General features: G+C 41.3%; 1 protein-coding gene and 1 long non-coding RNA gene across 8 annotated transcripts in view; one reads left to right on the top strand and one right to left on the bottom strand.

Moving 5' to 3' along the window:
• The window catches only part of Cfi (complement factor I), a 40,797-nt gene extending 18,734 nt beyond the window's left edge, over nt 1-22,063 (top strand). For both annotated transcript variants that reach the window (XM_027395698.2, XM_035450772.1), the window contains exons 6-16: nt 3,042-3,223; nt 6,660-6,773; nt 7,088-7,198; nt 9,905-9,931; nt 10,060-10,086; nt 12,855-12,902; nt 15,149-15,252; nt 15,425-15,528; nt 19,579-19,856; nt 21,226-21,330; nt 21,660-22,063. In XM_027395698.2, coding sequence (XP_027251499.1) covers nt 3,042-3,223; nt 6,660-6,773; nt 7,088-7,198; nt 9,905-9,931; nt 10,060-10,086; nt 12,855-12,902; nt 15,149-15,252; nt 15,425-15,528; nt 19,579-19,856; nt 21,226-21,330; nt 21,660-21,877 — 1,318 coding nt within the window. In that variant the 3' untranslated portion in view covers nt 21,878-22,063. The remainder of the gene's footprint in view (nt 1-3,041; nt 3,224-6,659; nt 6,774-7,087; nt 7,199-9,904; nt 9,932-10,059; nt 10,087-12,854; nt 12,903-15,148; nt 15,253-15,424; nt 15,529-19,578; nt 19,857-21,225; nt 21,331-21,659) is intronic.
• LOC107980396 lies at nt 1,661-26,394 on the bottom strand. Of its 6 annotated transcripts, XR_004771705.1 has the most exons (8): nt 26,252-26,394; nt 23,634-23,773; nt 13,862-14,063; nt 12,053-12,740; nt 11,511-11,715; nt 9,296-9,462; nt 5,589-5,635; nt 1,661-3,494 (listed from the first exon to the last, which is right to left on the bottom strand). It is a non-coding gene; the product is annotated as an uncharacterized LOC107980396 (long non-coding RNA). The 6 variants fall into 6 exon arrangements; XR_003481263.2 differs by having other exon boundaries at nt 11,511-12,740; XR_003481265.2 differs by having other exon boundaries at nt 11,511-12,740; nt 23,634-23,759.
• Between the last annotated feature and the right edge of the window lie 12 nt (nt 26,395-26,406).

Here is a 26,406-nt window from a genome sequence, read left to right as displayed (position 1 = left end):
AGAATCCCTCAAATACACTTCCTACTGTTCATTTTTATGCATCTAGAATGACGTCCACTTTTCCAGATCTCATATTGTTTATTTATGGCTTTTTTCTTTTCTCCTCTGTTGGACTTGCAGAAATGCATTTGACTGACCTTATTTTTGTACTTGTAATTGCTCTTGTTTCTTTATTTCTCTATCCTCGCTCTTTGCTGTTATCTTTAACTAAGTCATTTCCATATTGAATTTCCCTCTTTGATTATTATATGTTTTTATTCAGGGGACAGTGCCAGGGACTGAGCCCAGGGCCCATGCCCATGACTCAGTACAGCCCCAGCCCACCCTTCTGATTTGTTTTCTAACCCCTTGGGTTGAATGCTTAACTTTAACCATTTACAGTTGCTTTTTCTTCACAGATAGATGAACTGAAGATACAATTTTCCTCTGGGAATGCTTCATCAATACTCTCTAAGTTTCCATAAGTCACATTTTATTTTATTGTTATTACTAACATAAAATTTATGTTTGTTTCTATAAATAATGTTCTATTTATGTTATTCATAACATATCCTAATTTTCCAGTATAATTTTTGATGCAGTTTTGAAATTTCTTTTGTGCTTTCCAAATGAATACATTCGTTTGCTTTTAATTAACTATTTATTATTGATTTCCTAGTTAATTATAGTGTCATAGGATGTCCCTCTATGGTTATTATTTTTAAGTATTTGCTGAAATTTGATTTTTAAAATTTTTTAAATACTTATATTCAGAGGTCTATAAAATAGATATCCAGTACCATAAGCAAGCTGTTAACTGTTTTTCTCAAATCTTTCCATTTCTTTTTTTCTGTCTTTATCCTCTTTAGATTTAATATACTACCTTATTCTTTGATGACGTCATACATGTCTGCAATATATTTTGGTCACATCCATACTATCCCTGCATCATCTGCTCCCTCAACATTTCCTTCTTCCCAGTGCCATATATTTTTCTTTTTCTTTCTCCCATTTTTTATAACTCCCTCAGTCCTTTTAATGCTGCCAATATGTTCATGGGTGGAGAGCCACTACAGCATGAACAACTTACTAGTGGTCACCACCTCCAAAGAAAAATGACCCCCTCTCCCCCAGTAGCTATCAATTGCCAATAGCAAGTCCCTCCTGCACCCATGCTGGATTTCATCCTGGCTTGACCTGTGTAGATCTTGAGCAGGTAACCAAAGCTTCTGGGAGTTCATGCATGGGACTTTATTGTTTGACAGCCACAGCATACTTCTGATTTTTCATAGTTGTGGCTTGCAACCTACCTTTTCTACCTAGTCTTTACCGACATGGTAACTGTCTTTTGCCATATGCCTAGGTTCATGGACAGACTTTTCTGATTTCTGCCAGTGAAGATTGTTGATATCTAATATATCTTCTTTGCTTTGTTTTTAAGGCAGGGTCTCATGTAGCCCAGGCTGGCCTCAAACTCACCTTCAACTTTTGTTCCTCCTGCTTGCACTTCCAAAATGCTAGGATTATAGGATTATAGGGCTGTGCCACCACCCAGTTAATATAGTGTTGGAAATGAAATCCAACTAGGCAAGTACATAACCAATTAAACTACACCCCAGGGCTATTTACCATATTTTTATAATAACTTTAGATGTGAGGTTTTTCATATTTACTTCTCAAATTTTTGCCCCCAATGGCTATTTTTTGTATGATTATTCTGTATCTTCCTTATGGAATCAAAGAAACTAGGAATACTTTCTTTGTTCTCTTTTTGCCTTTCATTCTTGTTAATCTATTACTTATATTGCAATTAGTACTTTATTTCTATTTTCATTTCTGATGTATCTTTGCTCTACTTTTAATTTTAATCTATTTTCCTCTATAAAGAGAAACAGGAAGCAATTGAATATCCTAGAATAACAGTTCACCATGAGTCATCTCCAGGCTGTTGGGTAATTGAGAATGTTTCTTTTCACATATTTTAAACAAACTAAGAAGTCAAATAATAGCATTATATTAATTAGTTTTTGCATTGCATTGACCAAAAAATGTGTAAGAGAAAAGCTAACAACAGAAATGATGTATTTTGGCTTTTGGTTTCAGATTATTCACTCTGTCATGACCAGTTCCATTGTTTCTAGGTCTGCAGTGAGGCAGATTATCGGGGGTAGAAATGTATACCAAAGGGTACTCGTGGTGGACAGGAAATAAGGAGTTAGAGACAGGAGACAAGATGTGGCCCCTAAGCATATGCCCCTGCTGACCTGCTTCCTCTAAAGAGACTCCACCCTTTGGCCACCCAAAATAAGGCTGTCGTAATATGAACCCAGCAAGGGATTAAATCATTCATTAGGTCAGAATCTTCATGAACTAGTTCTCTCTGGAAATGTTCCTTCTCACGGACATAGCTAGCAGTATGCTTTCCAAAAAAGAATGCTAAAATTGACAACCCAAATGCATCTTCAAAGAGATGCCAGAATACCGCCTCAGTACTATTAAGGCTCATACAAAGAGGTAGTTAATTCTAAATGGCAAACAAAACTGTTAGAGTTCAAACAAGTTGACCTCCCGCATACTAAGCCATAGTGAGATCAACCAGGTAAGGCTCCCTCCCTGTGGGGGAGGGAGGTGAGAAGACTCCTCAAAAGAAAAGACAGGAAGTCTGTGCTGACATTTTCTGGCATAACTTCCAGAATCCTCAGGTCAAAGCAATTCACTCTCTTTTGTCAAGAAAAAAAATAATAACATGACAAGGAGAAGTCAGGATGACTGTCCAGTGGGGAGGAAACATCAAATGGAAAGGAAGCATTCCTCCTTAATAAAACCTGAAAAACAATACTGGCTGAATGTTTGCCATGTTTTCAACTCTGATTGGTGGTTGAAATTGATTATTTTAGTTCATCTTTACAAAACCCAAATTATGGCTCAAGTGAAGGTTTTAAGGCAAATGATCTGTAAATTATTTTGGGGGAAAATTGCTGTAGCACCTCACTTCCTATGATGAGGTTATAAACACAAAGTTGAATTGCTCTTCCCTCAGATCTGACTCATTCTGTTCGCAGGGGTGCGCTTGTTGCACGAAAAAGGTTTAATGTACCTGGAGATCTCCTTATAAACTCCACTGAATGCCTGCATGTACGTTGCCGGGGAATAGAGACCAGTTTGGCGGAGTGCACCTTTACCAGGAGAAGAACTAGCGGTTACCAGGGCTTGGCTGATGTAGTGTGTTACACACGGGATGCAGGTTGGCGAGGATTTCTATCAAGATTGTTTATTTCATAAACGCCTATACTAAGTCAACAATGGTGGGTGTGCAGTTGTCGGCCAAGGAGACACTGACACCTCTATTAAGTTCAGGGGTTAAGAACTGTCTTACGGTTTCCATTGGTGTGAAGAGACATCATGACCATAACAACTTTTATAAAGAAAAACATTTAATTGGGTGGCTCACAGTTTCAGTGGTTTAGTCCATTCTCATCGTGGCAGAACATGGTGGCATGCAGACAGGCATGGTGCTGGAGAAGAAACTGAGAGTTAATACATCTGATCTGCAGACAACAGGAAGTTGTCTGAGACACTGGGCATGGCTTGAACATATAAGACATCTCAACGCCCAACTCCACAGTGACACACTTCCTCCAACAAGGCCATACCTATTCCAACAAAGACACATATCCTAATAGTACCACTCCCTATGAGCTTACGGGGACCATCACATTCAACAACCACAAGAATGAATATTTGTGACCTCCATTGTTCTTTCTTTGCCACCTGAAACCTTCGGCTCAGGTTCCTGTGTGGAAGCAAAATTATCTCTCTCCTCTTTGCTTCCTTGAATATGTGGACTCAAATAACTATAGTAAATAAGTTGATTAAATGCAAAGAGACATTTTGTACCACTTTTGAGCATTAAATCCTATGTACATTATGTATATTTCTTTAAAATGCTTAAATGATCACTTGTTGCCTCAGTTTCCCCAGAAACCACAACCATATTGCTCCTCTCTTAGAAATATTTTGGCATATGTATGGGCCAAGGACCAGAATCATATCCTTTACAGTGTTTATAAACAAAGTACTGGAACATGTAAATGTTTGGCCCATGTGTGTCTAAAAAGTGGAGGCTTGGGTAGTGCCAGACCAAAAATATAAGGGTGAACAGTAGTTCCCCATGTCAGGTGATGCTCTAGGCCCCTGTATCCTCTGTCCTAGTAACCAAAACATTTAATGGTTTGTTTTATTTTTAGATTGTTTTGGTTTTTAGTTCTAATAACCATACAGATAGATATACAATATGTTGTGATTAAATTACCCCCTAGTAATCTCTCTTATTCTCCCTTCCCTGTGAGCTCTTTCTTCTTGCCTACAAGTTTCCCTTTTGCTTTCATTTTTTTTTTTTGAGAGGGGAGGGGTCCTATCATGTATCCCTGGCTGTCCTGGAACTCCCTTTGTAGCCCAGGCTGGCCTTGAACACATAGAGATCTGCCTGCCTTTGCCTCCATGTGCTAGGGTTAAAGATATGCCCAGCACTCTTCCTCCACTCCCCACCCCCCAGTGAGTTTAGTTTGGCTGCTTGTATTAGCATAAGTAAGCAGCTATTTTTTGGAGCATGAGCAACTCACAAGTGCCTACAATACTAAAGAAAGCCACATAAACACATGCATTCACCACACACACACACACACACACACACACACACACACACACACACACACGTAGACACCTCCACTGACCATGATGAAATGTTGAAGGATTGTCTTGTTCAGGCCTTGTGCACATGTGCACAGCTGCTGTGTTATGCAGACGGCAGTGTTTCACGGCACTCTTCTTGCAGCTCCTAACATTCTTTCTGCCCCCTCATCTACTACGGTCCCTGGGCCTTAGGGTGACATAGATATGTTCTATTTACGGCTGAAACTCAGTCATCACTTTTGATCTCAGACAGCTGACCAGACCTGAGTGTCTGCGTCAACTTTCATCCACAGCAAAAAGGAGCATCTCGACCCCAAGGCAGAGTCACACTAGTCCATGGATATTAACAAATATTTTGAAGGCATTTGGACAATATGACCATTTAGCAAATGGCAGTAGCAATGTCTTGGTCACTGGTTTTATTGCTGTGAAGAGATATCATGACCAAGTAAACTTTTATAAAAATAAAGCATTTAATTGGGGCCTTGCTTATAGTTTAGTTTTAGTCCATTATCATCATGGCAGGGAACATGTGGCAGCAGGTAGGCACACATGGTACTGGAGAAATAACAGAGAGAAAGAGAGAGAGAGAGAGAGAGAGAGAGAGAGAGAGAGAGAGAGAGAGAGAGAGAGAGACAGAGACACAGAGACAGAGACAGACAGAGACAGACAGAGAGACAGAGAGGGACAGTCTGAGAGCAGCATTATCCACCTATGTAGGATATCTTTGTTGCAACTTCTTTTTAAGATTATTCTATTTTAACTAGCTTATAAAGTTGGCCTCTATCCTTCCCCATCCTCGTATCTCCCCACCCTCCCATGCCCAAGGCTGTTCTAACCTGCTTGTTGCCTGCAGCCCCTCCTCACTTTCATGTCCCATTCATTTACTGTATTTTTCTCTGATTGCCCCCACTCACCCCGAGGCTCCTTCCTTGATTCCTGATCCCCACTGACACGTACCAACCTACACACAGAAATATAGAAATTCAAAACTAGAGTCTACATTTGAGAGACAAAATACAGTATTTGTCTTTCTGGGCCTAGATCACCTCATTTTAAGGTATAAACATTTTCAGTTCCATTAATTTATTTTTTATGACTGAACAAAATTCCATTGTGCATGTGTATCGTATTATTCATTCATCAGTTGATGGACAACTAAGCTCATTTCATTTCCTAACTATTGTGAACAGACCAGTAAAGAACATAAACGTGAGAGTCTTTGTCATAAGGCATACAGGTTTTTAGATATATGTGTGGGAGTGATCTAGCTGAGTCACATAAAAATTCTAATTTTAGCTTTTTTTAAAGGAACCTCCACAATATTGATTTCCATGGTTTCTGCACCAATTTGTATTCCCACCAGTAGTGAACAAGGGTTCCCTTTTCTCATATCCTCACCAACATTTGTTGTCATCTGACTTTGTTCTAATAGCCATTCTGCTGCAGGGAGATGGAATCTCAAAGTTGTTTTAGTTTGAATTTTTCTATGGCTAATGATTGTTTAACCCTTCTTAAGGTGATTATTAGACATTTGAACTTCCTTTTTTGAGAACTCTCTGTTCAATTCCATAGCCCATTTTCTTATCATGTTGTTTTCTTGATTTTCAAAACTTTCTTGTATATTCTATATATTAATCTTTTGTATTAATATTAGTATACTCTTTTGTATTAAAATTAATCATATATATATATGTATATATATATATAACTGGAAAATATTTTTCCATTCTGTAGGCTGCTTCTTCATTTTATTGATTCAGTTTTAATTAATGCATTAACTTATTTTTGTTTTATGAATGGGATCTTTCTATTTAATTCAGGTTTACCTCAGGTTTACAGTGATTTCTCTGTCTCAGCCTCCAAGGTGCTGGGATCAGAGAAATGTGCCATCACACATATTTGTATCCCATAATGTGTTAAGGAGTTAAGGATGTTATACCACAAATCCATAAATAAATTTCACAGAGACAATCCTGGCTTTACAGATTCTCCATCAAATCAGTCCTTCCAGTGTGTGAATGGGAAGCACATCCCTCAGGAGAGAGTCTGCAATGGAGTTAATGAATGTGGAGATCAAAGTGATGAGCTGTGTTGCAAAGGTAGGGATGAATCCGCCTTTCAAATCCCCGTATTCATTATTCCTACTAAAACTGTCAAAACAGCTTCAATGATAAATATAAGATCTCATTTCATATGCATGCATGCATGTGGTGTGTGTGTGTGTGTGTGTGTGTGTGTGTGTGTGTGTGTGTGTGTGTGTATACATGCATGTTTGCACACACAAGTGTGTGTGTGCTGGGGATTGAACCCAGGGCCTTTCACGTGCTAGGCATGCTACCACTGAGCTCCTGACTCAGTCCCTACATCTCTCAATGGAAAATAGTGGAAATAACTTCTGTGTGTTTTTACACAGCTTGCCAAGGTAACGCTTTCCTTTGTAAGTCGGGTGTTTGCATCCCAAACGAATATAAGTGCAATGGTGAGGTGGACTGCATTACAGGAGAAGATGAGAGTGGCTGCAAAGGTAATCCAAAAACTCTGTAGCACTTTATTCCATTATTGAACCCTCAAGTATGAAACTTCTCGAGGTAAATCACAGCCTTAAGTGGCCATTATCAGTAAGAATATCAGTAGGACTGTAGCTGAGACATTTGAATAACAGTGTTCTGACCCTCTCTTTCTACCTACTTGTTATTGAAGCACTGTTCATTACAAATGATCATATGTAAAAAAAGATACACTATTAGCATGAGTCCCTGGAAACCGTCTTCCAACTGTGACAGCTACTGCTATTTGCTAGCCATGCTCATTCTGTCTGCACTGCAAAGCTCCACCACAGTCATTCACCTATAGATTTAGCAGACTTCAAACTATTGTCTACATCCATTGTTTCAGCAAGAAGCTATGAAATGTTTGTTTCTAATTGTATCATTATTTCTGTATTTATAGACTGAAATGAGTCAGTTGTTTTAAGTGCCTGGTCCTGAACTGTATACCAGGGTCACAACAGGCATGTAAAACAACAAATACTCACTTAGGAAAGAATGAATGCAATACTGTTATTTTTCCTTTAAAACTCATAGACCAGTATAAAAGTCAGTATGTGTGGAACAGAACAGGTACATGATAACTACTTTTTAATCATTTGGAGTTGTCCAGAGCACTGACCCATTGAGACTTGGTGGATAGCAAGAAAGTATTACACACTATTATATATTTCTACTATGAGTTATATGCTATGGAAACGAAACAGTGAAAGAAAGTTTACTCCTAGATAATTTCAGTCAATAAATACAGAAATAATGATACAATTAGAAACATATGTGAATGGATTGACATAATGTTTGGACAGTATTTGATGTTCCAGTATTAGACTTACTGAACTTCTAATTTTCTGTTAATATCAGTGTGACAGTTTTATTGTCAACATGATACGGTCTAGAATCACCTGGGAAAAGAATCTCAATGAGGAATTGTCTAGATGGGGGTGGTGTGGACATGTCTGTGTGGGGCTATCTTGATCACAGTGAAAGGAGAAAACCTGCCCACTGTAGGTGGCAGCATTCCTTAGGCAGACAGTTCTGAACTGTGTAAGAGGGGACAGAGAAAGCTGAGTACAGGCAAGCATACACTGGTTCCTCTCCGTTCCTGATTATAGAACTGATATGGACAGTTCCTTCCCTGCTATGATGGACTGTAACCTGCACTTGTGAACTAAAATAAACCCTTTCAGCTCCAACCTGCTTGTCAGGGAAATCATGGCAGCAACCTGGAAGGAAACTGAGACAACCAGTTCTTAAGCATGTCCTCGTCCTCTCTCTCTCTCTCTCTCTCTCTCTCTCTCTCTCTCTCTCTCTCTCTCTCTCTCTCTCTGTGTGTGTGTGTGTGTGTGTGTGTGTGTGTGTGTGTGTATGTGTATGTGTATGTGTATGTGTATGTGTATGTGAGTTTATTCTGGTTTGTGTGCTTTCCTGCTTTTTTCTAAGGAAAAGAGAGAGAAAATGGCATGGAGGAGTTAGGTGGGTGAGAAGGATCTTGGAAAGTTTGGGGAGGGGAACCATGTTCAGAATATGGCAAATGAAAAACATGGATTTTTTTGAGACAGAGTTTCTCTGTGTAGTCCTGGCTGTCCCAGAACTTACTCTGTAGACCAGGCTGGACCTCTCCTCCCCTATTTAAAACAATAAGGATTAAGGTCAAGGCATACATACAATTTGTTAGTTTTCATGGAAAAAAATCTTCAATAGAATAACTACATAAAACACAAAGCTTATTTTCCTCCAAAAATTTAAATATATACATCATATACTTAGTAAAATATCATTGTTAGTTCAATTTCCCAACTCTGGGATGAGTACCACCTTTAGCTTCCAGAAATGGTTCTGTTTTCCTTTAAAAGAAAGTGAAAGTGAGAGCAGAGACACATAATTAATTTGCTCACTGACTATTAAGTGGCCAGATCAAAATCACTAAATCAAAGCAAGTTTGTATCATCTCTGGATTGCCTTTACCTCTTGGAAGTTCCCTGTCATAGTTGGGGTTTCCATTGCTTTAATAAAGCACCATGACTAAAAACAATGTGGGAAAGAAAAGGTTATTCCCCCACCCTATAAATGCTCACACTGAGGAAAGTCAAGGCAGAGACCCAAAGGCAGGAACTGAAGAATCCCTGGAAGAATGCTGCTCCATGGCTTGCTTCATGGACTTCTCTTTCTCAGCCTGTTTTCTTAGAGCCCAGGACCTGCCCAGGGTGGCACTGCTTCCAGTGGACTGGTCTTCCCATATCAACTGTTAATCAAGAAAAAAACCCACAGACATGTCTACAGGTCAATCTCCCAGAGGCATTTTCTCTATTAGGATTCCCTCCTCCCAGATAATCTTGGTTTGGGTCAAGTTGACAAAAACCAAGCAGGATACCTCCTCTTTGTTAGTGCAAGTTAAAAAATATAACTTCATAGAATTGTATACTGTTTCCTTTTGAGTATGTGTGCAGATGTATCTAAAATACTATTCTCTTTTTAAACTTAAAATAATTCTCTTGCTGGAGTGAACTTGTTATGTTTAAATGCAAAATAAAAATCTTATTAGAGTTAGCATTAAGATAAAATGGCATGCTATTTGGCTTCATTTTTTCAATCTTTTTTTTAAGTTGTTACATTGTTTTTGAAATATTAATGATTTGCATGTTTTTTCCTTAAATAATCTCTTTATACTAATGCTTTGTTTTTAGAAACCAGACATCCTCAAATTCATGACAGTAAGTCCACTTTTTAATAGAAAATTTATAACTCTAGTTTGCGACATGGTGTGGGTTTATTTTTCCCCCAGTTAAAAGTTATTCTTCACTGTGGTAAAACTCTGCCTTTGTGTTTTGTCTTTTTTCAGACCTTGCACGGTCCGATCAAGATCAAGGTAAGCATTTATTAAAGTCTTGGGATATTGCAAAAATAGATATTTGTCTTTCTGTATTTTATAGGAGCAGAGTATGATATGAGCGTGTACAAGCAAGACCCCAGTTTTCCCATTAGTTTAGCTAGCAGAGGCCTTTGTTCACTGTGCCCAGCTTTCAGACACGCCAATGGCAAACACCACACACTGTGGGGGCTTCCCCGCACATGCCACCTTTGATCAATACCTTTCTTGTCTCCTTTCCCCTCAAAACCAAGCTTTTAAAGAAAGTGCCACCAGAAGAAAAATAAAGCATTTCATATTTTGATACTTATTTTATAAGCCAGGTATCCCCAAATCCTTGAGCTCTTTGGATCCACGTTTTTAAAAAGCATGCAAAGTATTAGCTATCATTATGACATTTTCAAACACAGTGTGATTTAATAGATTCTCCAGCCTATTCTTCCACCAGCTACTCTTTGCTTAGTTATTCGTATCAAATGACTCAAGTCCCCAACCACATAATGCCAAAAGTTGATGGTTTTCCTTAGAATTTCTTAGGATTCCTGGGGATGAGCCATCTCAGACTTGACCCTTGTCCCAAATGTCAATTCTCAATTAATGCCTTGTGCTCCATCTCATTTGTCATTCCCCCTCCCCTCTGGAGCTGCTGTTTGCCCATCACTTATTCCTCTTCTCCTTTTTTTCCTTCTTCCATCTCTATCTTCAGACACCAGTAACATGGGTGGGGGTGAATTAATGATACTTCTCAGGTCTTTTTATGTGATCATGACTAGTTCTTTCTAGGCCCGTCTTGCTTATCTCTAACCCCTTCTTCCCATTTTCTTGCCAACCATTCTAGTGCGGCTGAATGTACATGTCATTTTGCTTGTGTGATTTCTTCTCTGGTGCACACTGCAATCTGGTGATCACACATCTTTCATTGGGTTGTAGATATTATGTTCCTTACCTTTCTTTTTCAAAGCACTGCATTTGACGTCTGTCTATGTTGCCCTGTGCTTATCTACTCTGCTGCTTCTAGCTGTTACAGAAAATGCATGCTCACTTTCCAATTTACTCAATCTTTTGAGCAAGGGACTATCAGCCCATCACTGCACTGTGATAAACATCTTCTTCAGAATGTATGGATTCCTTTGAAACATCTACCTAGCAAGGGCTTAAGTCTTGTGGTAAGCAACTCCTTAATTGACAAGTAGCACATGAATGTTCTTTGCCAGCGCCACTAAGTACCAGTTCTCACATCCAGCTATACTGTCTGAACTTTCTCTTCACCCACCAACATATAACACTCTCCATCTTCACATTGAGCTAGTTATCAAATGCCAAGTGATGGCATTGTTAATTATTACCCTGGGCTCTGGCAATAGCCAATAGCTCAGGTCAAATTCACACAGGTCTAGTGGTTTTCTGAGAGCTTTTCCTCCTACCTTTTCTTTTCTTTCTCAAATTCACATCTCACCAGCTCATATTCTTTTCTTAATTTTAGGTTTCTTTCACTGCAATCTTCTCTCGTACTGATTTGAAGGAATCCCCTTTACAGTCTGGATATTAACCCTTTGCCAGCTTTAAACACCTCAAATATCATCTTCATTCTGCCATCCATCTGTTTATTAGCTCCATCCAGGATGACACCTGTTGAAAAGAAATTCTTAGTTTTGGGTCAGAAAGATGGATTCTCAGATAAAAAGCAGTTGCCATCACACCTGACTACTTGAGTACAACCCCCAGGAACTTAGTGGAAGAAGTGACTCTTTTAAATTGTCCTGACTTCCACACATGTGCTACACACACACACACACACACACACACACACACACACACACACACACACACACGTAAAAAATGAAATCCTTAGTTTTTTTTATATCACCAAAGGCATCAATCATTTTCCCCATGGCTTGTGCTTTTGCAGCTTCATGCTATTCTAATGCCCAGAACTCTTCAGCTGCACTGGACTTTCCCTACTTACCTTTGCTGAACACTTAATGCTAATATTTGGGTCTTCTCTGATTCATACATGCACTCATGTGAATATCTCTGAGAAGAACCCTTCATGCCCTGGGACACAGCCCCTCTATGTCTGTTCTAAAGAGAACTTGGGAAATCCAGGAACAAAATCCAAGACCACAGTGTCAAAGCAAAGTTCCTTTAGTGCACTGTTCTGTCCCCAGCTTTATCCTCATCCCAACAGAGCAACATGTGGGTAGAAATTTGTCTCAGGATCTCCAGGCCATAGGGATTATGGGCTGGTCCACCGAGTTGTCCTGGGATGGCAGGGTGGAAAGATCCATATAAAAGCCTAAGGAAGCAGGGCACCCTTTTCTTTGATTTTTTGCGCCCCAGATCATAATGCTAGCTAGCCATTCCTACAAGAAAGTCATTAAGATATCTCTAGGTGCATGGCGCCTGAGGGAGGCACCTAGTGATATGCAATGTTGGGCAGCCCTTTTAATGCCCATGTGGACTCCCTGGTCAGGACAATGGCTGTTCTCTTCCTCAAGTAAAGAGCTGGAATGAGAGAGAAGAAGGGAAGTTCTCTTTCCTGATTCGAGTATTTTGTCTTGCCACTCAGTTGCAGCAACAAACACTCCATCAGCATCAAGGACGTCTATAGGGTTCACCTGCATCTTTCCAGATGACATGCTTGGGGAGTCTGTCTATAAAAAGAAGAGAGCAGTATTTAAATTCATTGGAGTTAAGTCACTTTAAGAATTGAATTTTCTCTAAAGACATAACATTAACTACTTGGATTTTCTCTTGCTTTATCACAGAAGGAGAAACTGAAGAAACAGAAATTTTGACTGCTGATATGGACATAGGTGAATTAACTTTTTTTGATGGTTTCAGCTAGCACTTTAGTACCAAGTATGTATATATCATGTGTACAATATACCAACATACTATGTAATATGTATTCATGTATTAAATGTACAATGAATTCAAGCAAAAATTAACTTTGTTATAGTTTAAGAGAAAAAATGTAACTTTCTACTTCCCCATTGCTGTTAAGAAAAGCAGACTCATGTTATTCTTGACAATTGCTCTTAAAGCCAGGTTAGTTCACATGACCTACGTCAAATACTACAGTGAAGAGCTTTGTTAGTTTAGTTTTTTCAAAATTAACTTGATTTCAAGCATGACATACAATCCATCTTCTGAAATGGAAGATAAGGGAAGACTGAAGACATTAGAAGACTGAACCTGTCCTTTCCCCATGTTATAAATCATGGTGACAGGAAGCCTCTGACACCCTGTACCAAGAGCCAAACTGAGTTAGACAGAAGTTCGTGAGATGGCAGTGGTTTATTCAAGTCAGCAAGACTGACTTTCCATCTTGACTCCATTGTTTTTAATAACTATTTAATTTTATCACCTTTTTCCACCTTAGATTATCTACCAATTGGTTTGGAGAGATTTTAAAATGAAATTCATGTGATATTAACATCTACTTTCCAGGGTCTCAAATTAGTAAACAATTTTCTAAATAAACCAAGTACAGTATATCTGCAACTTAGAGATGCCACGTAAGAGAGATTTCACACACACACACACACACACCTTTGTCTACTGAAGACATCTGTTTTCAGATTCCATCTATCCTGCTTTCACAGGCTGTAGTGAGTAAGAGTCTAAACAAAACCTTCAGATCATCACACTCTTCCCTCAACCCAGTTGGTAGGATAGGTGAGAGCTTTTACCAAAGTAAATCTTTCCATATTCATTCTCAACTTCTCTTCCTTGGGACCCTACCTCCTGTTGATATGCCCCAAATAATTACCATTAATATGGAGTATCCTTTCTCATTTGAAGAAATGAATTTCTTAACCTTTCCTGGCATGGCAAATACAAGAAGGAACAAAGAAGACATCTTTACACTTCCATTTTCTTCATTTCTTGTGCTTTCTCTTGAAACTTCATGCTTTGAGCCTTGCTCTCCATGATTTGTTTCTTGGTGACAAATACATCACACACACGCTCACCTGGGAGGGAAGCAAATGTAAGATGAGGCCTGCTGACCCAATCACCCAAGGTTCCTGGCATATGGCTCCCTGGATTAATATACTGTGATAAATTATTAATTATACTAATAATGAGACAAAATATATATGGGCTGTTCATATGGGCCCATACACAAAGTACTTGCTATCATAATGCTAGCATTAATATTACTGAAAAGAGATTTTCTTTCGGAAAGTGAAAATCACAACAGTGAAAGATACATTGCTCTATATCATAAACTCATTCTGATGAGTTCAAAGTGTGACACACACCCCACCGTGAGTTCTCATTGTAGTAATTCCTGGGCATGTGACATCTCTCATCCATCAGAGGTTGGTACACGTTTATCCTCTCAACCAGCTTTCCATCCCAAGTCCACTTTTAGAAAGAACTTCAGAGAACCAAGTCAACTTTAATGTTGAGCCAGAATTTCCCAATAAGGTAAACAGTACAGTATAATCTCCAAAGCTTACTAATAAACATGGCCTGCTTTGACACATAATATAATATATATATATATATATATATATTAAAACATATGTAATCTATTCATGAGTAGGAGGGCTTGAATTCAGATCCCAGCACCCGTGTATAAGGCCTGGTAGTGGGGCATGTCTGTAATGGTAAGGGAGAGGGGCAGATCACCAGAGCTCACTGGCCAGCCTGCCCAGCCAATGAGTGAATTCCAGGTTTGTCGAGAGACTGTCTCAGACAATGAGGTAGAAAGTGACTGAGGAAGGCATCTGATGGTTGACCTCTGGTCTCAAGTAGACATGTGTGTATGCACCTGTATAAACATCACACACACACACACACACACACACACACACACACACACACACACAACACTCACACTCTGGTCTCAAGTAGACATGTGTGTATGCACCTGTATAAACATATCACACACACACACACACACACACACACACACACACACACACACTGAGAGAAAGAGATAGATAGAGATAGATAGACAGACAGACAGTAGATGGATAGAACTAAGAAGTGCCTATCCACAAGATAATGGTTTCCAGAAAATAACGATACAATCTCTTCCTTCTTGAAGAAAGACAACGGATAAAGTCCTTGTTACCTAAACTATCCTGTGGAGTCAAAAGAAACACACACATTCGAAGGAAAAGAGTGATTGGGGGGAAGCCAGCAGAGGTGGTAAGTCTGCATGAAAATCACAAATCCCTCCATGGATCAGCCTGAGTAAGACAAAAGGGAGGGGATGGTGTGCTCACAGGAGACTGAGACCATATGTTGACAAGTCCTAGCATTGTCTGTTTGTGACACTATCCAGTAGAAGGGCAGTAACCACAAAATGTCTCTTTCACAGGGAGACTACCCATGGCAGGTGGCAATTAAGGATGGCGAAAGAATCACCTGTGGGGGAATTTATATTGGTGGCTGTTGGGTTCTGACTGCTGCACATTGTGTCAGGTAAAAATGTCTTCAGTATGTTTTAGATTTCTTGAAACATGAGAAATAAATAATAGAGATGGTTATAAGTAATAGATACAAGCTTATATAAGAAAATGAGTTCTACTCTGTTATCAGAGGTTATTTTTCTGGTATTCATGACCTGCACTGTAAGGACCAGTCCCTCAGAATCTCTACTGTGTTCTGGTGAGGGTGGAGCTTAGATACTGTATGACCTTGTTTGTCTCATTGTACTAGGCCAAAACTGTCCGGAAGAGTTTATGACTGAGCATTTATGAAGCAGTGATACTAACCTGTCATCCCCTCTGGTCTTTCCATAACAAGGACATTAAAGAACTAGTTTTCCTCCACAAACACAGATGACTTTTTCAAATTCACATACCCTGAAATGAATTTAATATCTTCTAGGTAATCAAGGACATGTCCAAAGCTCAATGCTATTTATCTGATATAATGACCCATCATTGGCTGGCTCACTCTTTGAGTCTGGCTAAATTATTTGCACATGTCCATAACTTGAAGCTGCTTTGAAGGCAAGGCATTGTACCAGGTAGGGGTAGCACCTGTATTGCTAGTGGGAAGATTCCCGAAGTGCAGCAGGTTATTTCTGACAGACTTGCAATCATTAAGAGCAGCTGACAGGGAGTCAGAGGAAACCCACCTACTAAAGACCAGTCACACCTGGACCCCTTTGACAGATTTCCCAGCTCAGAGAAACAGGGGAAGCATAATGTGGACTCAGCTTTGGCAGCTGATAAGTGAGAAATACAAGGCTGGCACAGGTCCTACAAGGAGCATTGTAAGTGGCTGATTAGTTTGCTGACAAACACCACATGGCAGTTGGCTTTAAAAGGACAGACCTAATTTCTCACCATTCTGGAGGCTGGAAGGCCAAGACCAATGTGCATCACTGGCTGTGCCTGGGTCTCTCTTGGCTGGCATGTGCCCCCTTCTCACTGTGCCCTCAGTGCTCTTTACACTATGTACATGGAGCTCTGAGACTTCTCTTTTCTCCCATGAAGAACCCCGTCTTACTGGGTTAAAACCCAACCCTTACAGCCTCATTAAACCTTAATTACCTGATTAAAAACACCTTGTCCAAATACAGTCTCACTGGGGCTCAAAACATCCACGATGCATCAGATAAAACTCAGCCCATAGTAGTGACGGGATTGCAATCCTCAGAAGGAACTGACTGGTTGAACTCATGATTCCTGCCTCAGTCTGGACTTTAGAGTGAATGCAGAGGCGTTTGGTGAACGCTGCTTACAGACCCGGTCCTAGGTCAGGCACGTTTTACAGGTTACCCCTTAGTTCTCCCAGCAGTCGTCAAGAGTGACGAGGATTCCTCCCTTTCTGTAGATAAGCTTCCTAAAAGAGAAGCTAAGCAATGCCTTAGCTGACACCATATAAGCAGTCAGTCAGTAGAGCCAGGACATCATCCAACATTTGATTGCTATCAAGATGACTTCCTCCTTAGCGAATTCTCGGGTGGCCTAACTTTCTGAGAAATGGCATTTACACTGAGTGATGAAGTGTTGAATGATACCTGGGAAAATCCTCACGGATTGGAACAGCAGGCACCCTCGTTTGTTTTTCTCCACAGAGAAGCTTCTCTCTTCGTTTCTGTGGCACAGCGCTCCCCTGCTCTCTTCCTGCCCCTCCTGCTGTGCCTCCTCAGTTGCCCTACCAGGTTTCTTCTGTGCTTGCATCACAGCACCACCGAACAGCTGGAGTCCAATGGTCAGCCTGGCTTCCTCTTTCTTCCTAGTTAGCTGTGGTTCAAAATCCCACTCTAAGTTGAATAAATGGTAGCCACAGTATAGCCTTTCCTCCAACCACTGGCATACAGTCAGCATTACATTGAGAGCTGGAGAGAGGGTGCGGTCGGTTGATTAATGGCTATAAAGCATGGAGTCCTCAGTATGAGGTGCAGAACCCATGTTACAGACTTTTTAAGCTGGTGTAGTGGCATGCAGTGTTTGTAATACCAGCACTGGGGAGGGAGCTCTTTGGGGGCTTGCTAGCCAGCCTTGCCTACTTGGTGAGTTCCAGACCAATGAGAAATCTCACCACAAAAACAAGGTGGCAGTGCCTGAAGAACAATACCCAAGATTGACCTGTTCTGCACATGCATACACACACGAGCACCTGCAAACACACTTGCCTCCTCCACACGTGAACATGAGCACGTGAGCAAACACACACACACACACACACACACACACACAGAGAGAGAGAGAGAGAGAGAGAGAGAGACAGAGAGAGACAGAGAGAGACAGAGACAGAGACAGAGACAGAGACAGAGAACATTGAATTCCAAATGTGCAAGGCCTAGTTTATATGGCACTTCTCTTAATATTGTCCTGTTCCAGTGTTTTCTGTCTTAAGAAACACCATTTATGTGGTTAACACAGCTAGAAATCTAAGAACCATCATATTTCACAATCTCAACCTTCACAGGCATTCTTTTTTTTTTTTTTTCTTTTGAGACATGGTTTCTCTGTGTAGCTTTGTAGACCAGATTGGTCTCGAACTCACGGAGATCCACCTGCCTCTCAAGTGCTGGAACTAAAGGTGTGTGCACCACCACTGCCCAGCTCCATGGGCATTCTTTTTTTTTTTTTTTAAAGATTTTATTTATTTATTATGTATACAGCATTCTGCTTCCATGTATATCTGCACACCAGAAGAGGGCACCAGGCCTCATAACGGATGGTTGTGACCCACCATGTGGTTGCTGTGAATTGAACTCAGGACCTCTGGAAGAGCAGTCAGTGCTCTTAACCTCTGAGCCATCTCTCCAGCCCCAACCATGACCATTCTTAATGTTAATTTTTCTCCATTCACTTCTCAAACTTTATCTCCTTCACTATCACCCTGCTTCTACTTGCCATCTGGATTCCATGGCTTGCCTCCAATTGCCTTACTTACAGGCACCTGTCTCCCCACTGGCCCGCCTGTCTGCTCTCCACTGAGACCACGTCAACTAGAGGGCTTTGCAGTCCTCTCCAAATCAGCATCTAAACAAATGTCAACACATATACATCATCAAAGGCCTCCTCTCCTTCACCAGTCTCATCCCTCTGCACACACAGGACCACCCCTGCCCATTCATTGATCCACCCTCTCTGGGCTGCTTCAGATGCTGAAAAGCAATTGTTCCCTCTGTGAAGGGACCTTCATGTATTCTTTCCATGATTTGACCTCTGACCTGGTTAACAGGGCTCTTGACTCAGATCTCAAGTCAACCCTTTATCTCCTTATGGAATCGTCCCTGAAGGCTCTCAATCAAAACCCTCCTGGTAAATAATTAAAAGCCACTACTCTCACTTCTCACACACTATATCTTGTCATTGCTGTGATCACCCATTTGGTGATGCCTGCTTCCTAGATGCTTTCTGGTTTTGCAACCTTCTGCACCTCAGTGCCCGGTATAGCGACTTGTCTATATGCAGTTGGTAAGCCACTATATATGTGCCCAGTAAGCCATATAAACAAAGCTAACCTTCAAGAAACATTTATGATCCCTGAGACTATGATACAACCCAAAATAACAAGGGTGACAGCATTCTTGGAACACTTATGCATAAATAAAAGCGTCCAAACATCACACTGTCCCCTAGGACACTGTTGTTGATCTGTACTGTGATTGTCTGAGTCATTATTATTAGAAGACAAATTCTGTTCAGTTTATGTTATTTGATGAGAAAACAGAAGATTATAGATGATTTTCAAAAGATATACATATGATATAATTTAGGAAGATGTAAATGTTCAAATTTTTTGCTTATGGACAATCCATTTTGTGACATACTTCATTATTTGGAGAGGTTAGATAATGAGATCATAGGAACAGTTGGGAAATCATCACCCTCTCCATTTGCCACTCAGTTAATCCTGCCCTAACTAAATTTTATAGCTTTGTATCAACAAGGATAAAACCATTCAGAAATTGGAAGTTATCCTTTAAAGGGAAGAATATAAAGATGAAGCGTCAAAATTCATATCTTTTTGACATATTTCATTTCCCTTTGCTTTCTCTTACAGACCCAGTAGATACCGCCATTACCAAGTATGGACAGCATTATTAGACTGGCTAAATCCCAACTCTCAGTTGAGAGTTCAAACAGTGAACAGAGTTATTGTTCATGAAAAATATGATGGAACCACCTACCAGAATGACATAGCTTTGATTGAAATGAAAAAGTCTTCGGGCAAGAAAGAATGTGAGCTCTCTAATTCTGTCCCAGCCTGTGTCCCATGGTCCCCATATCTATTCCAACCAAATGATAAATGCATCATCTCCGGATGGGGTCGAGAGAAAGGTATATGTTTTACTTCTGGGGGTGGGAAGTGGATTAGAAATGTATGGAAACCACTCTAGTACTTAGAGAAATACCATGTACAGAAGAGTAAGTGCCCGTCCAGGAAGGGTTCCCTGCCTGGGCTCACAATCGGAGTAGCTGCCAAGAACCCCAACGACAGAAGGACCACACGAAACTGGAGTTGTCACTTAATTATAGAGCACATCTCTAGCAGGTGCAAGTTTCTGGGTTTGAACCCCAGTACTGAAAATAAACAAACAAACACGTGTGTTCTTGTGACAGTGCACACCTATAACCCCAGAAGCAGAGGCAGGAGGATCAGGAGTTTAAGATCATCCTTGAGGGCAATAAGATTTACTTCATTTTTGACCTAGAGAGGTCAAGCAATTTTGAATTAGAGAGGTGTCAAATGGATCTCCAGAGAGAGTAGGGGGGTCACAGTTCCATATGCTGTGTTGCTCAGCACAGTGCTAAGATGCAGGCAGGAGAGTAATTGGGCATCAGACACGTGTAAGATGTCTGTAATTAAATTACTGCGATTTTATGCAGTCACTAATTACATTAAGTATTTATTAAGCAACTACTTTGTGTAAGAAGATTCTGGATGTTGGTGAGGAATGAGGCAGGCCTAATCCCTGAGCTCTTGGAACTCTGGGTAGTGAGTAAGTCGACACTGAATGGAAAACTGCATAATAGAATTGCTGTGAGCTGGAAAACAGAAGCGGGGAGATGGGACAAAGTCTCGATCCCTACCCCGTCCATCTTCCCTGTGTGCTATGCTTCTCTTCTCCTGTGGCCCCTCTTTCCACAGGCAGAAGATGATCCAGTCCACAAACTCTCACTATAATGTGACGGAACTTCCCTGTCCATTGCTTCAGATCACTTAAACAGGCGCTTCCCCAGGCACAAAGACATGCACACACTGACAGCTTCAACTTCCAACTTCTTCAAGGCTGTTTCTCCCTGATAGTGATTTCAAGGGACTTACTAGCTGTAAGAAAAGATACCAAAGATGTGCACATGAGATAGCCCCATCACTGCCTTCTAGCCATTCCCCAACTGAACCCAGGATTAGGACAGGGTTGTGCCTCAGTCGTAAGGATCAGCTCTGTACTGAATGATTGTGATTTCAGGCCAAGTGTTCAATAACCTTCCTTCACTGTTCATTTAAACTGAGAAAGATACTTCCAGAGACTAGGGCTATGAAGAGAATATGAGGTAAATATGCTGCGGGAGAATCCTCAATAATATATATATTAATTAATAATATATAGTAATCCATCTTCCTAGTGGTTTACTAAATTATGACCACCTTTATTTAGATTTCTCATTTGTGGCTTCTAAATGTCTCTTTTCTCACTTTGTGTAGATAACCAAAAAGTCTACTCACTTAGGTGGGGCGAAGTTAAACTGATAGGCAACTGCTCTCAATTTTACCCAAATCGCTACTATGAAAAAGAAATGCAATGCGCAGGTAAGTGCCAAGTGGTTAACCTGGGATATGCATTGTATTAGTCTGCTTTTGACACTTCCATTTATTGTTGCATCTCCTTACACAGTGCTGTGAAGTAAAAAACGCCAAGCAGGAGGACTATGCTAACTTAGGGAAACAGACACAAGGTTTACGAATTATTTCCAATGCTGCATCCCAATCTGCAGTCCTAAGAGGGACCTAGGGCAGTCTGTTATTTCTTGTCAGGAATTTTTTTTTAAGTACAAGTCTTTCAATGCATCAGTGTGCAAGGCAGGAAATAGACACCATGGCCCTGACAAATGGAAGGAAATGTGATTTTTCTCTCTTAGGTACTGATGATGGGTCCATCGATGCCTGCAAAGGAGACTCTGGAGGTCCCCTGGTCTGCAAGGATGTCAACAATGTGACTTACATTTGGGGCATTGTGAGTTGGGGTGAAAACTGTGGAAAACCAGAATTCCCAGGTGTTTACACCAGAGTGGCTAATTATTTCGAGTGGATTAGCTATCACGTGGGAAGACCCCTTATTTCTCAACATAATGTCTGAAGCTATGACCTCCTTTTTTCTACATTTATGAATCCAGGAGTCATGTTTTAATTAAAATGAAACTATGTAATTAGCTCCAAGAGCTGGCAAGAGCAAGTCTTCCTGGCCAGTTCTAAAGGTTTCTTCAAAGTTTATTGCCATTTTAGAATTCTGCTGTATAATTTTCAAATAAATATTCTGCTTAAGCATAAATTTTGTTTTGCTTGTTTGTTTGTTCTTCAGTGTTAGCATCACTCAGCTCTACCATTGACCTACAAATCTGATTTACAGAAAGTTTGGACTAGATTAGCTCTTCAGGCAGCAATGATATTTTGACTACAGTTAAGGCTGAGATAGTTCTGTGACATTGAAAACACACAAGACTGGTTCAAGCTACAAATTTGCCACCTACTACACTAGACCTTGGGTGATTTTTTATTTTCTTTGTGTCTTGTTTTTCTTCTGGTTTTTTTTTTTGTGTGTGATTTTTCCCTGGGGAGACATGAACAAGTATCTATTCATCCCAGATGGGACACCAACTGAAGACCAAGGAATTCCACCCAAAACTAGCTTGGCGAACCAGTGAATATATTGGGATTCTTTACAGGAACAGAGGAGCATGGGTCCCCAACTGAAGGCAGCTGGGACACCAACAAGCTCACCCAAACGTGGGTGACAACTCACAGAAGTTGCATATCTGGGGCTCCACACAATTTGTAGGCAGTTCCATGAAAGAAGTCTCCTCTCACAGGCAGTGTTTACTGCTAATACTACTTTGGAGAAGGACCGAGTGAATTGTGTACCTTTCTGAGCTTCCTGAGTCTGGTGAGTCTCTTCAGTTTCCTGACCTTTATGAACATCTCTGCTTTCTTAGGAAGGAGGAAATGACACAGGACGGTCAACAAGAAACTGTGAATACGACCCCCTGTGCTTATGTTAAAACCCTGGCACAGAATCTGCTACAGGGCAATGACACCTCCAAGCTCTTGTCCCATCCTCTGCTTCTTTAAGCACTAAACTGTTTTCCTCAAATTTGTCTTTGCCCTTCCAGTCACAAGCTCCCTGTATCCTTTCTGGCAACCCCTCCACAGCCCCCTGTCCGCAGCAGCAGACTGTCTCTCCGGTTCCTCGTTAGCCACCCTGCTTGCCAGCCACATCCTTCTGGTTGCTGCTTTTATTTGTCCTTTCCATGGGTTCTGCATCTTGCCTCAGCTTTCGGTTCTACCCACAGTCCAATGACTCATGAATCCATGTGTCTGGCCTTCACATTTCCTCGAAGAGCAGACTAAATGTGCCACCAAGTAGTATAGCCATTTCAGAAGTAATGCTCTCCTCCCCTTCCAGCTCCTGCACATGACACAGCCATCCTCTCAGGGCTATAGCAAGTGCTCCGTCTCCATCACACTGTCCTACTTTAATCTTAGACCAGCATCTATCATTCTCCTAGAATTGTTTTTATTGGTTTACTACCTCTTTTCCAACAGTCACCCAAAGTACATTTTAAGACAGATGGGAGTCCTATCTGTCCTCTTCTTGGCTGCACCCTCTTGCTCTTAATTCAGAGGTGTTCAGTGACTCAGCATTCTCTGACTGTAGGATTTATTTTAAAATCAATGCTGTCATTATGAAGCAGTCGGTGGAGACATATGTCTCCAACTGGGTTCTTGTCCCATCCTCTTCCAAGCACTGCCTTAGTCAGACAATGAGGAGTACAAAAAGGAGGTACTTTATTGTCTGTTCCCTGTTAACAACTTTAAACAATTTGCCATGGACTCACAGTAGCAACCAGATGCTAGCGGAGAGGTGCTACAGCTCCGGGACGTGTGTGTGGAAGACTCCTGTGCGTGGGAATGTACGCAGTAGAGGCTGCAGGCTCAGAACTTCTTCTGCAGAGACTTGAAACCTGCAAAAAACAAACTAGAAACCAAACAAGAAACCCAGAACGGGCTAGGGTCAGGTTCTTTGAAGGGCCATGAGTCAGCTCTCCAAAGGGAGAACACACACACAGAGCATATGGATCCTCCATTGTGCGGCTCATCACAGCTCACAGAACTAATCTCATGACAATCTCAGCTTTTGTCTAGTCTCTGCCACAGCCCTATAAAAACCTCTAAACAGTGAAGTTCCCTGACTTTTTCCCTCTTCAGAATCCTTCCCACTCTTGAGAGGTCTTTTACTTTTCCTCAATTTCTATTTTTTTCCTGTAATTCTTAAGAAAGCATACCCCGAAACTGTCCATGTCTTTAATCTTCACTGGCATGACAGAATAAACTCGGAACCACTGTTGCAGGTCAACCTGATAACCATGTCTGGCACCCCTGGGTCCTATATAACTGGGCTGTGAACAGTCTACCATAATTAAGATTCTTAGGTCATTCATATGCGGCTAACTAGAAAATAAAATACAAAGTTGTTCTTTGCAGGAGCAATGAATAAGAAAACTCAGTGCAGATCAGCGTGGGGTGTCAAAGAGGGCTTCCCCAGAGGTGAGCTTAACCTGACTGATGAGATGTGATGATTATTGTTAACTGCCAGAATATTGTTAACTTGCCAGAATCTAGAATAATTTAGATGGGCCTCTGGACATGTCTGTGCAGAATTATCTTGAGTACGTTAATTGATGTGAGAAGACCTATCTCAATAGTAGGCAGGACTGTTTTCCAGGCAAGGGACCCTAGACTATATTAATTGAAGAAAGTGATTCACTTGCTTTCCAATTGTGGTGGGACCAGCTGCTTCAAGCTCCAGCCACTTTGTCCTACTCACTATGATCAGCTGGACCCTGGAACTGAGCCAGAAAAACAAAGAAGCTTGGGGAGCCAGCCACACACAGGTTGGAGAACAGTTCAGTATCCCTGGCACCCAGGGAGCATCAGAAAAGGACAAGGTGGGTGTGTCCTTGTGCCCAAGAGTTGAAACCACTGAAGAATTCTAGAAAACCCAAGCAGGTAGCCCAGAGGAAGATGTGTGGTGGAGGGGGGAGGGTTGAAATGAGACATGGAAGACAGGAGAAGCCTGAGAAGACAGGGGCCAAGGCAGGGATGAAAAGACTGGCAGTGACTCTAAATGGGTCGAGGAAGGAAAAGACAGCATCTGGGGACAAAGCATAGTACCAGGGAGAGGCATTTGAGTATGTCAATTCTGAGACTTTTCTCTTAATTATGAGGTGATTGGGATGGTCATGGATAACAGATTAAAAAAGAGAGAGAGAGAGGGAGAGAGAGAGAGAGAGACTGCAGAACTGAAGTGGGTTTAACCAGTTGGGTGACTTTGAATTTGTGACGTCATATGGGAGCTTGGTGGAACTGTGCAATAGAAGAGACACGGTTACAAGGAATCTGGCATTTTGAGAATGTAATCCCTAGAGAGAGACAGCAAACTTGAGTCCTCAGAGCACAAGCTGTCATTAATGTAAAAGACATTAGCACACCAAGATGTAAATGTGTAAGACATAGAAAACAGGCTTGGAGTCAAGATCCTAGCACTCAAGAGACCTATGTAGGAGGACGGTGTGTTTAAGGCAATTTAGTGGGCAGCTTGGGCTATAAGCCAAAATCCTGTCCCAGAAAAATGAACAAGAAGGGCCTTGGGTTTTAACTGTGGGCTGGTTCCACACAATCTTAATGCATTCTGTCCCATTTGGGAAGACACATTCCTGGACCACGACAAGAATTAAATGATCAAGCCTTGCTTTAAAATTCTGGTGGTAAAGCTGGTTGGGACCTCAAAGATCCGCTGGCCCAGTGATTCTCAACGTCAACCTGTTAAAATCACTGTATTCTAGAGCCACATCCAATGACCTCTGCTTCCTCTCCACCTATCTACGGTTACCCTTGCACTACAGTATTTAGAATTTTAAGGAGCGGTGACCATGAATTTCCCCTTCCTTAAAATTAGAGGCACTAGAGCAGTGCTCTATAGCTCGCGGTTCTCAATCTGTGGGTGGGACCCTTGAATTGAAAGGGATCGAATATCACGTATCGTGCATATCAGACATTTACATTACGATTCGTAACGGTAGTAATTTACAGTTATGAAGTAGCAGTGAAAACAATAGTGTGACTGGGGGGTCACCACAACTTGAGGGACTGTACTTAAGGGTCACAGCGACAGGAAGGTTGAGAACCACTGCTCTAATTGAGAAGGGTCCATCGTCAACGACCCTGAGACAGACAAGCTATTTACAGTGTAAAGATTGCCGCAGGTCATGAGGTCCCCGCGAGGACCCAAGTTCTGTGGAATTCGTGGCAGTCACGTGCTCAAACAAGCCCCCGTACTGGACCCCCGGCCAAGCTCAGAAAAGGCCAAGACGGCAGAGCCCCACGGGTCAGGCTGTGCCACTGTGGCTTCACTGTGGCTCGACACGAGGAGAGCTTAAAGAACAAACGAACAAACCTCACTACGGTGCTGAACCAAAGCAACGCACACGTGTAGGGCACGGTCGTTTTTATGACTCCACAGAGGTAGGACGGAAAGCCACCGCAGCGTCCCAGAGACCACGTGGGCGAGGAAGTCGCCTGCTCACCCTCGGGCTCCCACGCTCCTGCGCA

Source organism: Cricetulus griseus (assembly GCF_003668045.3).
Source record: "Cricetulus griseus strain 17A/GY chromosome 1 unlocalized genomic scaffold, alternate assembly CriGri-PICRH-1.0 chr1_0, whole genome shotgun sequence".
In the NCBI taxonomy this organism is placed as follows: Eukaryota; Metazoa; Chordata; class Mammalia; order Rodentia; family Cricetidae; genus Cricetulus; species Cricetulus griseus.
Note: the sequence above shows the minus strand (reverse complement) of the source record. Positions and strands in the feature narration are given on the sequence as shown.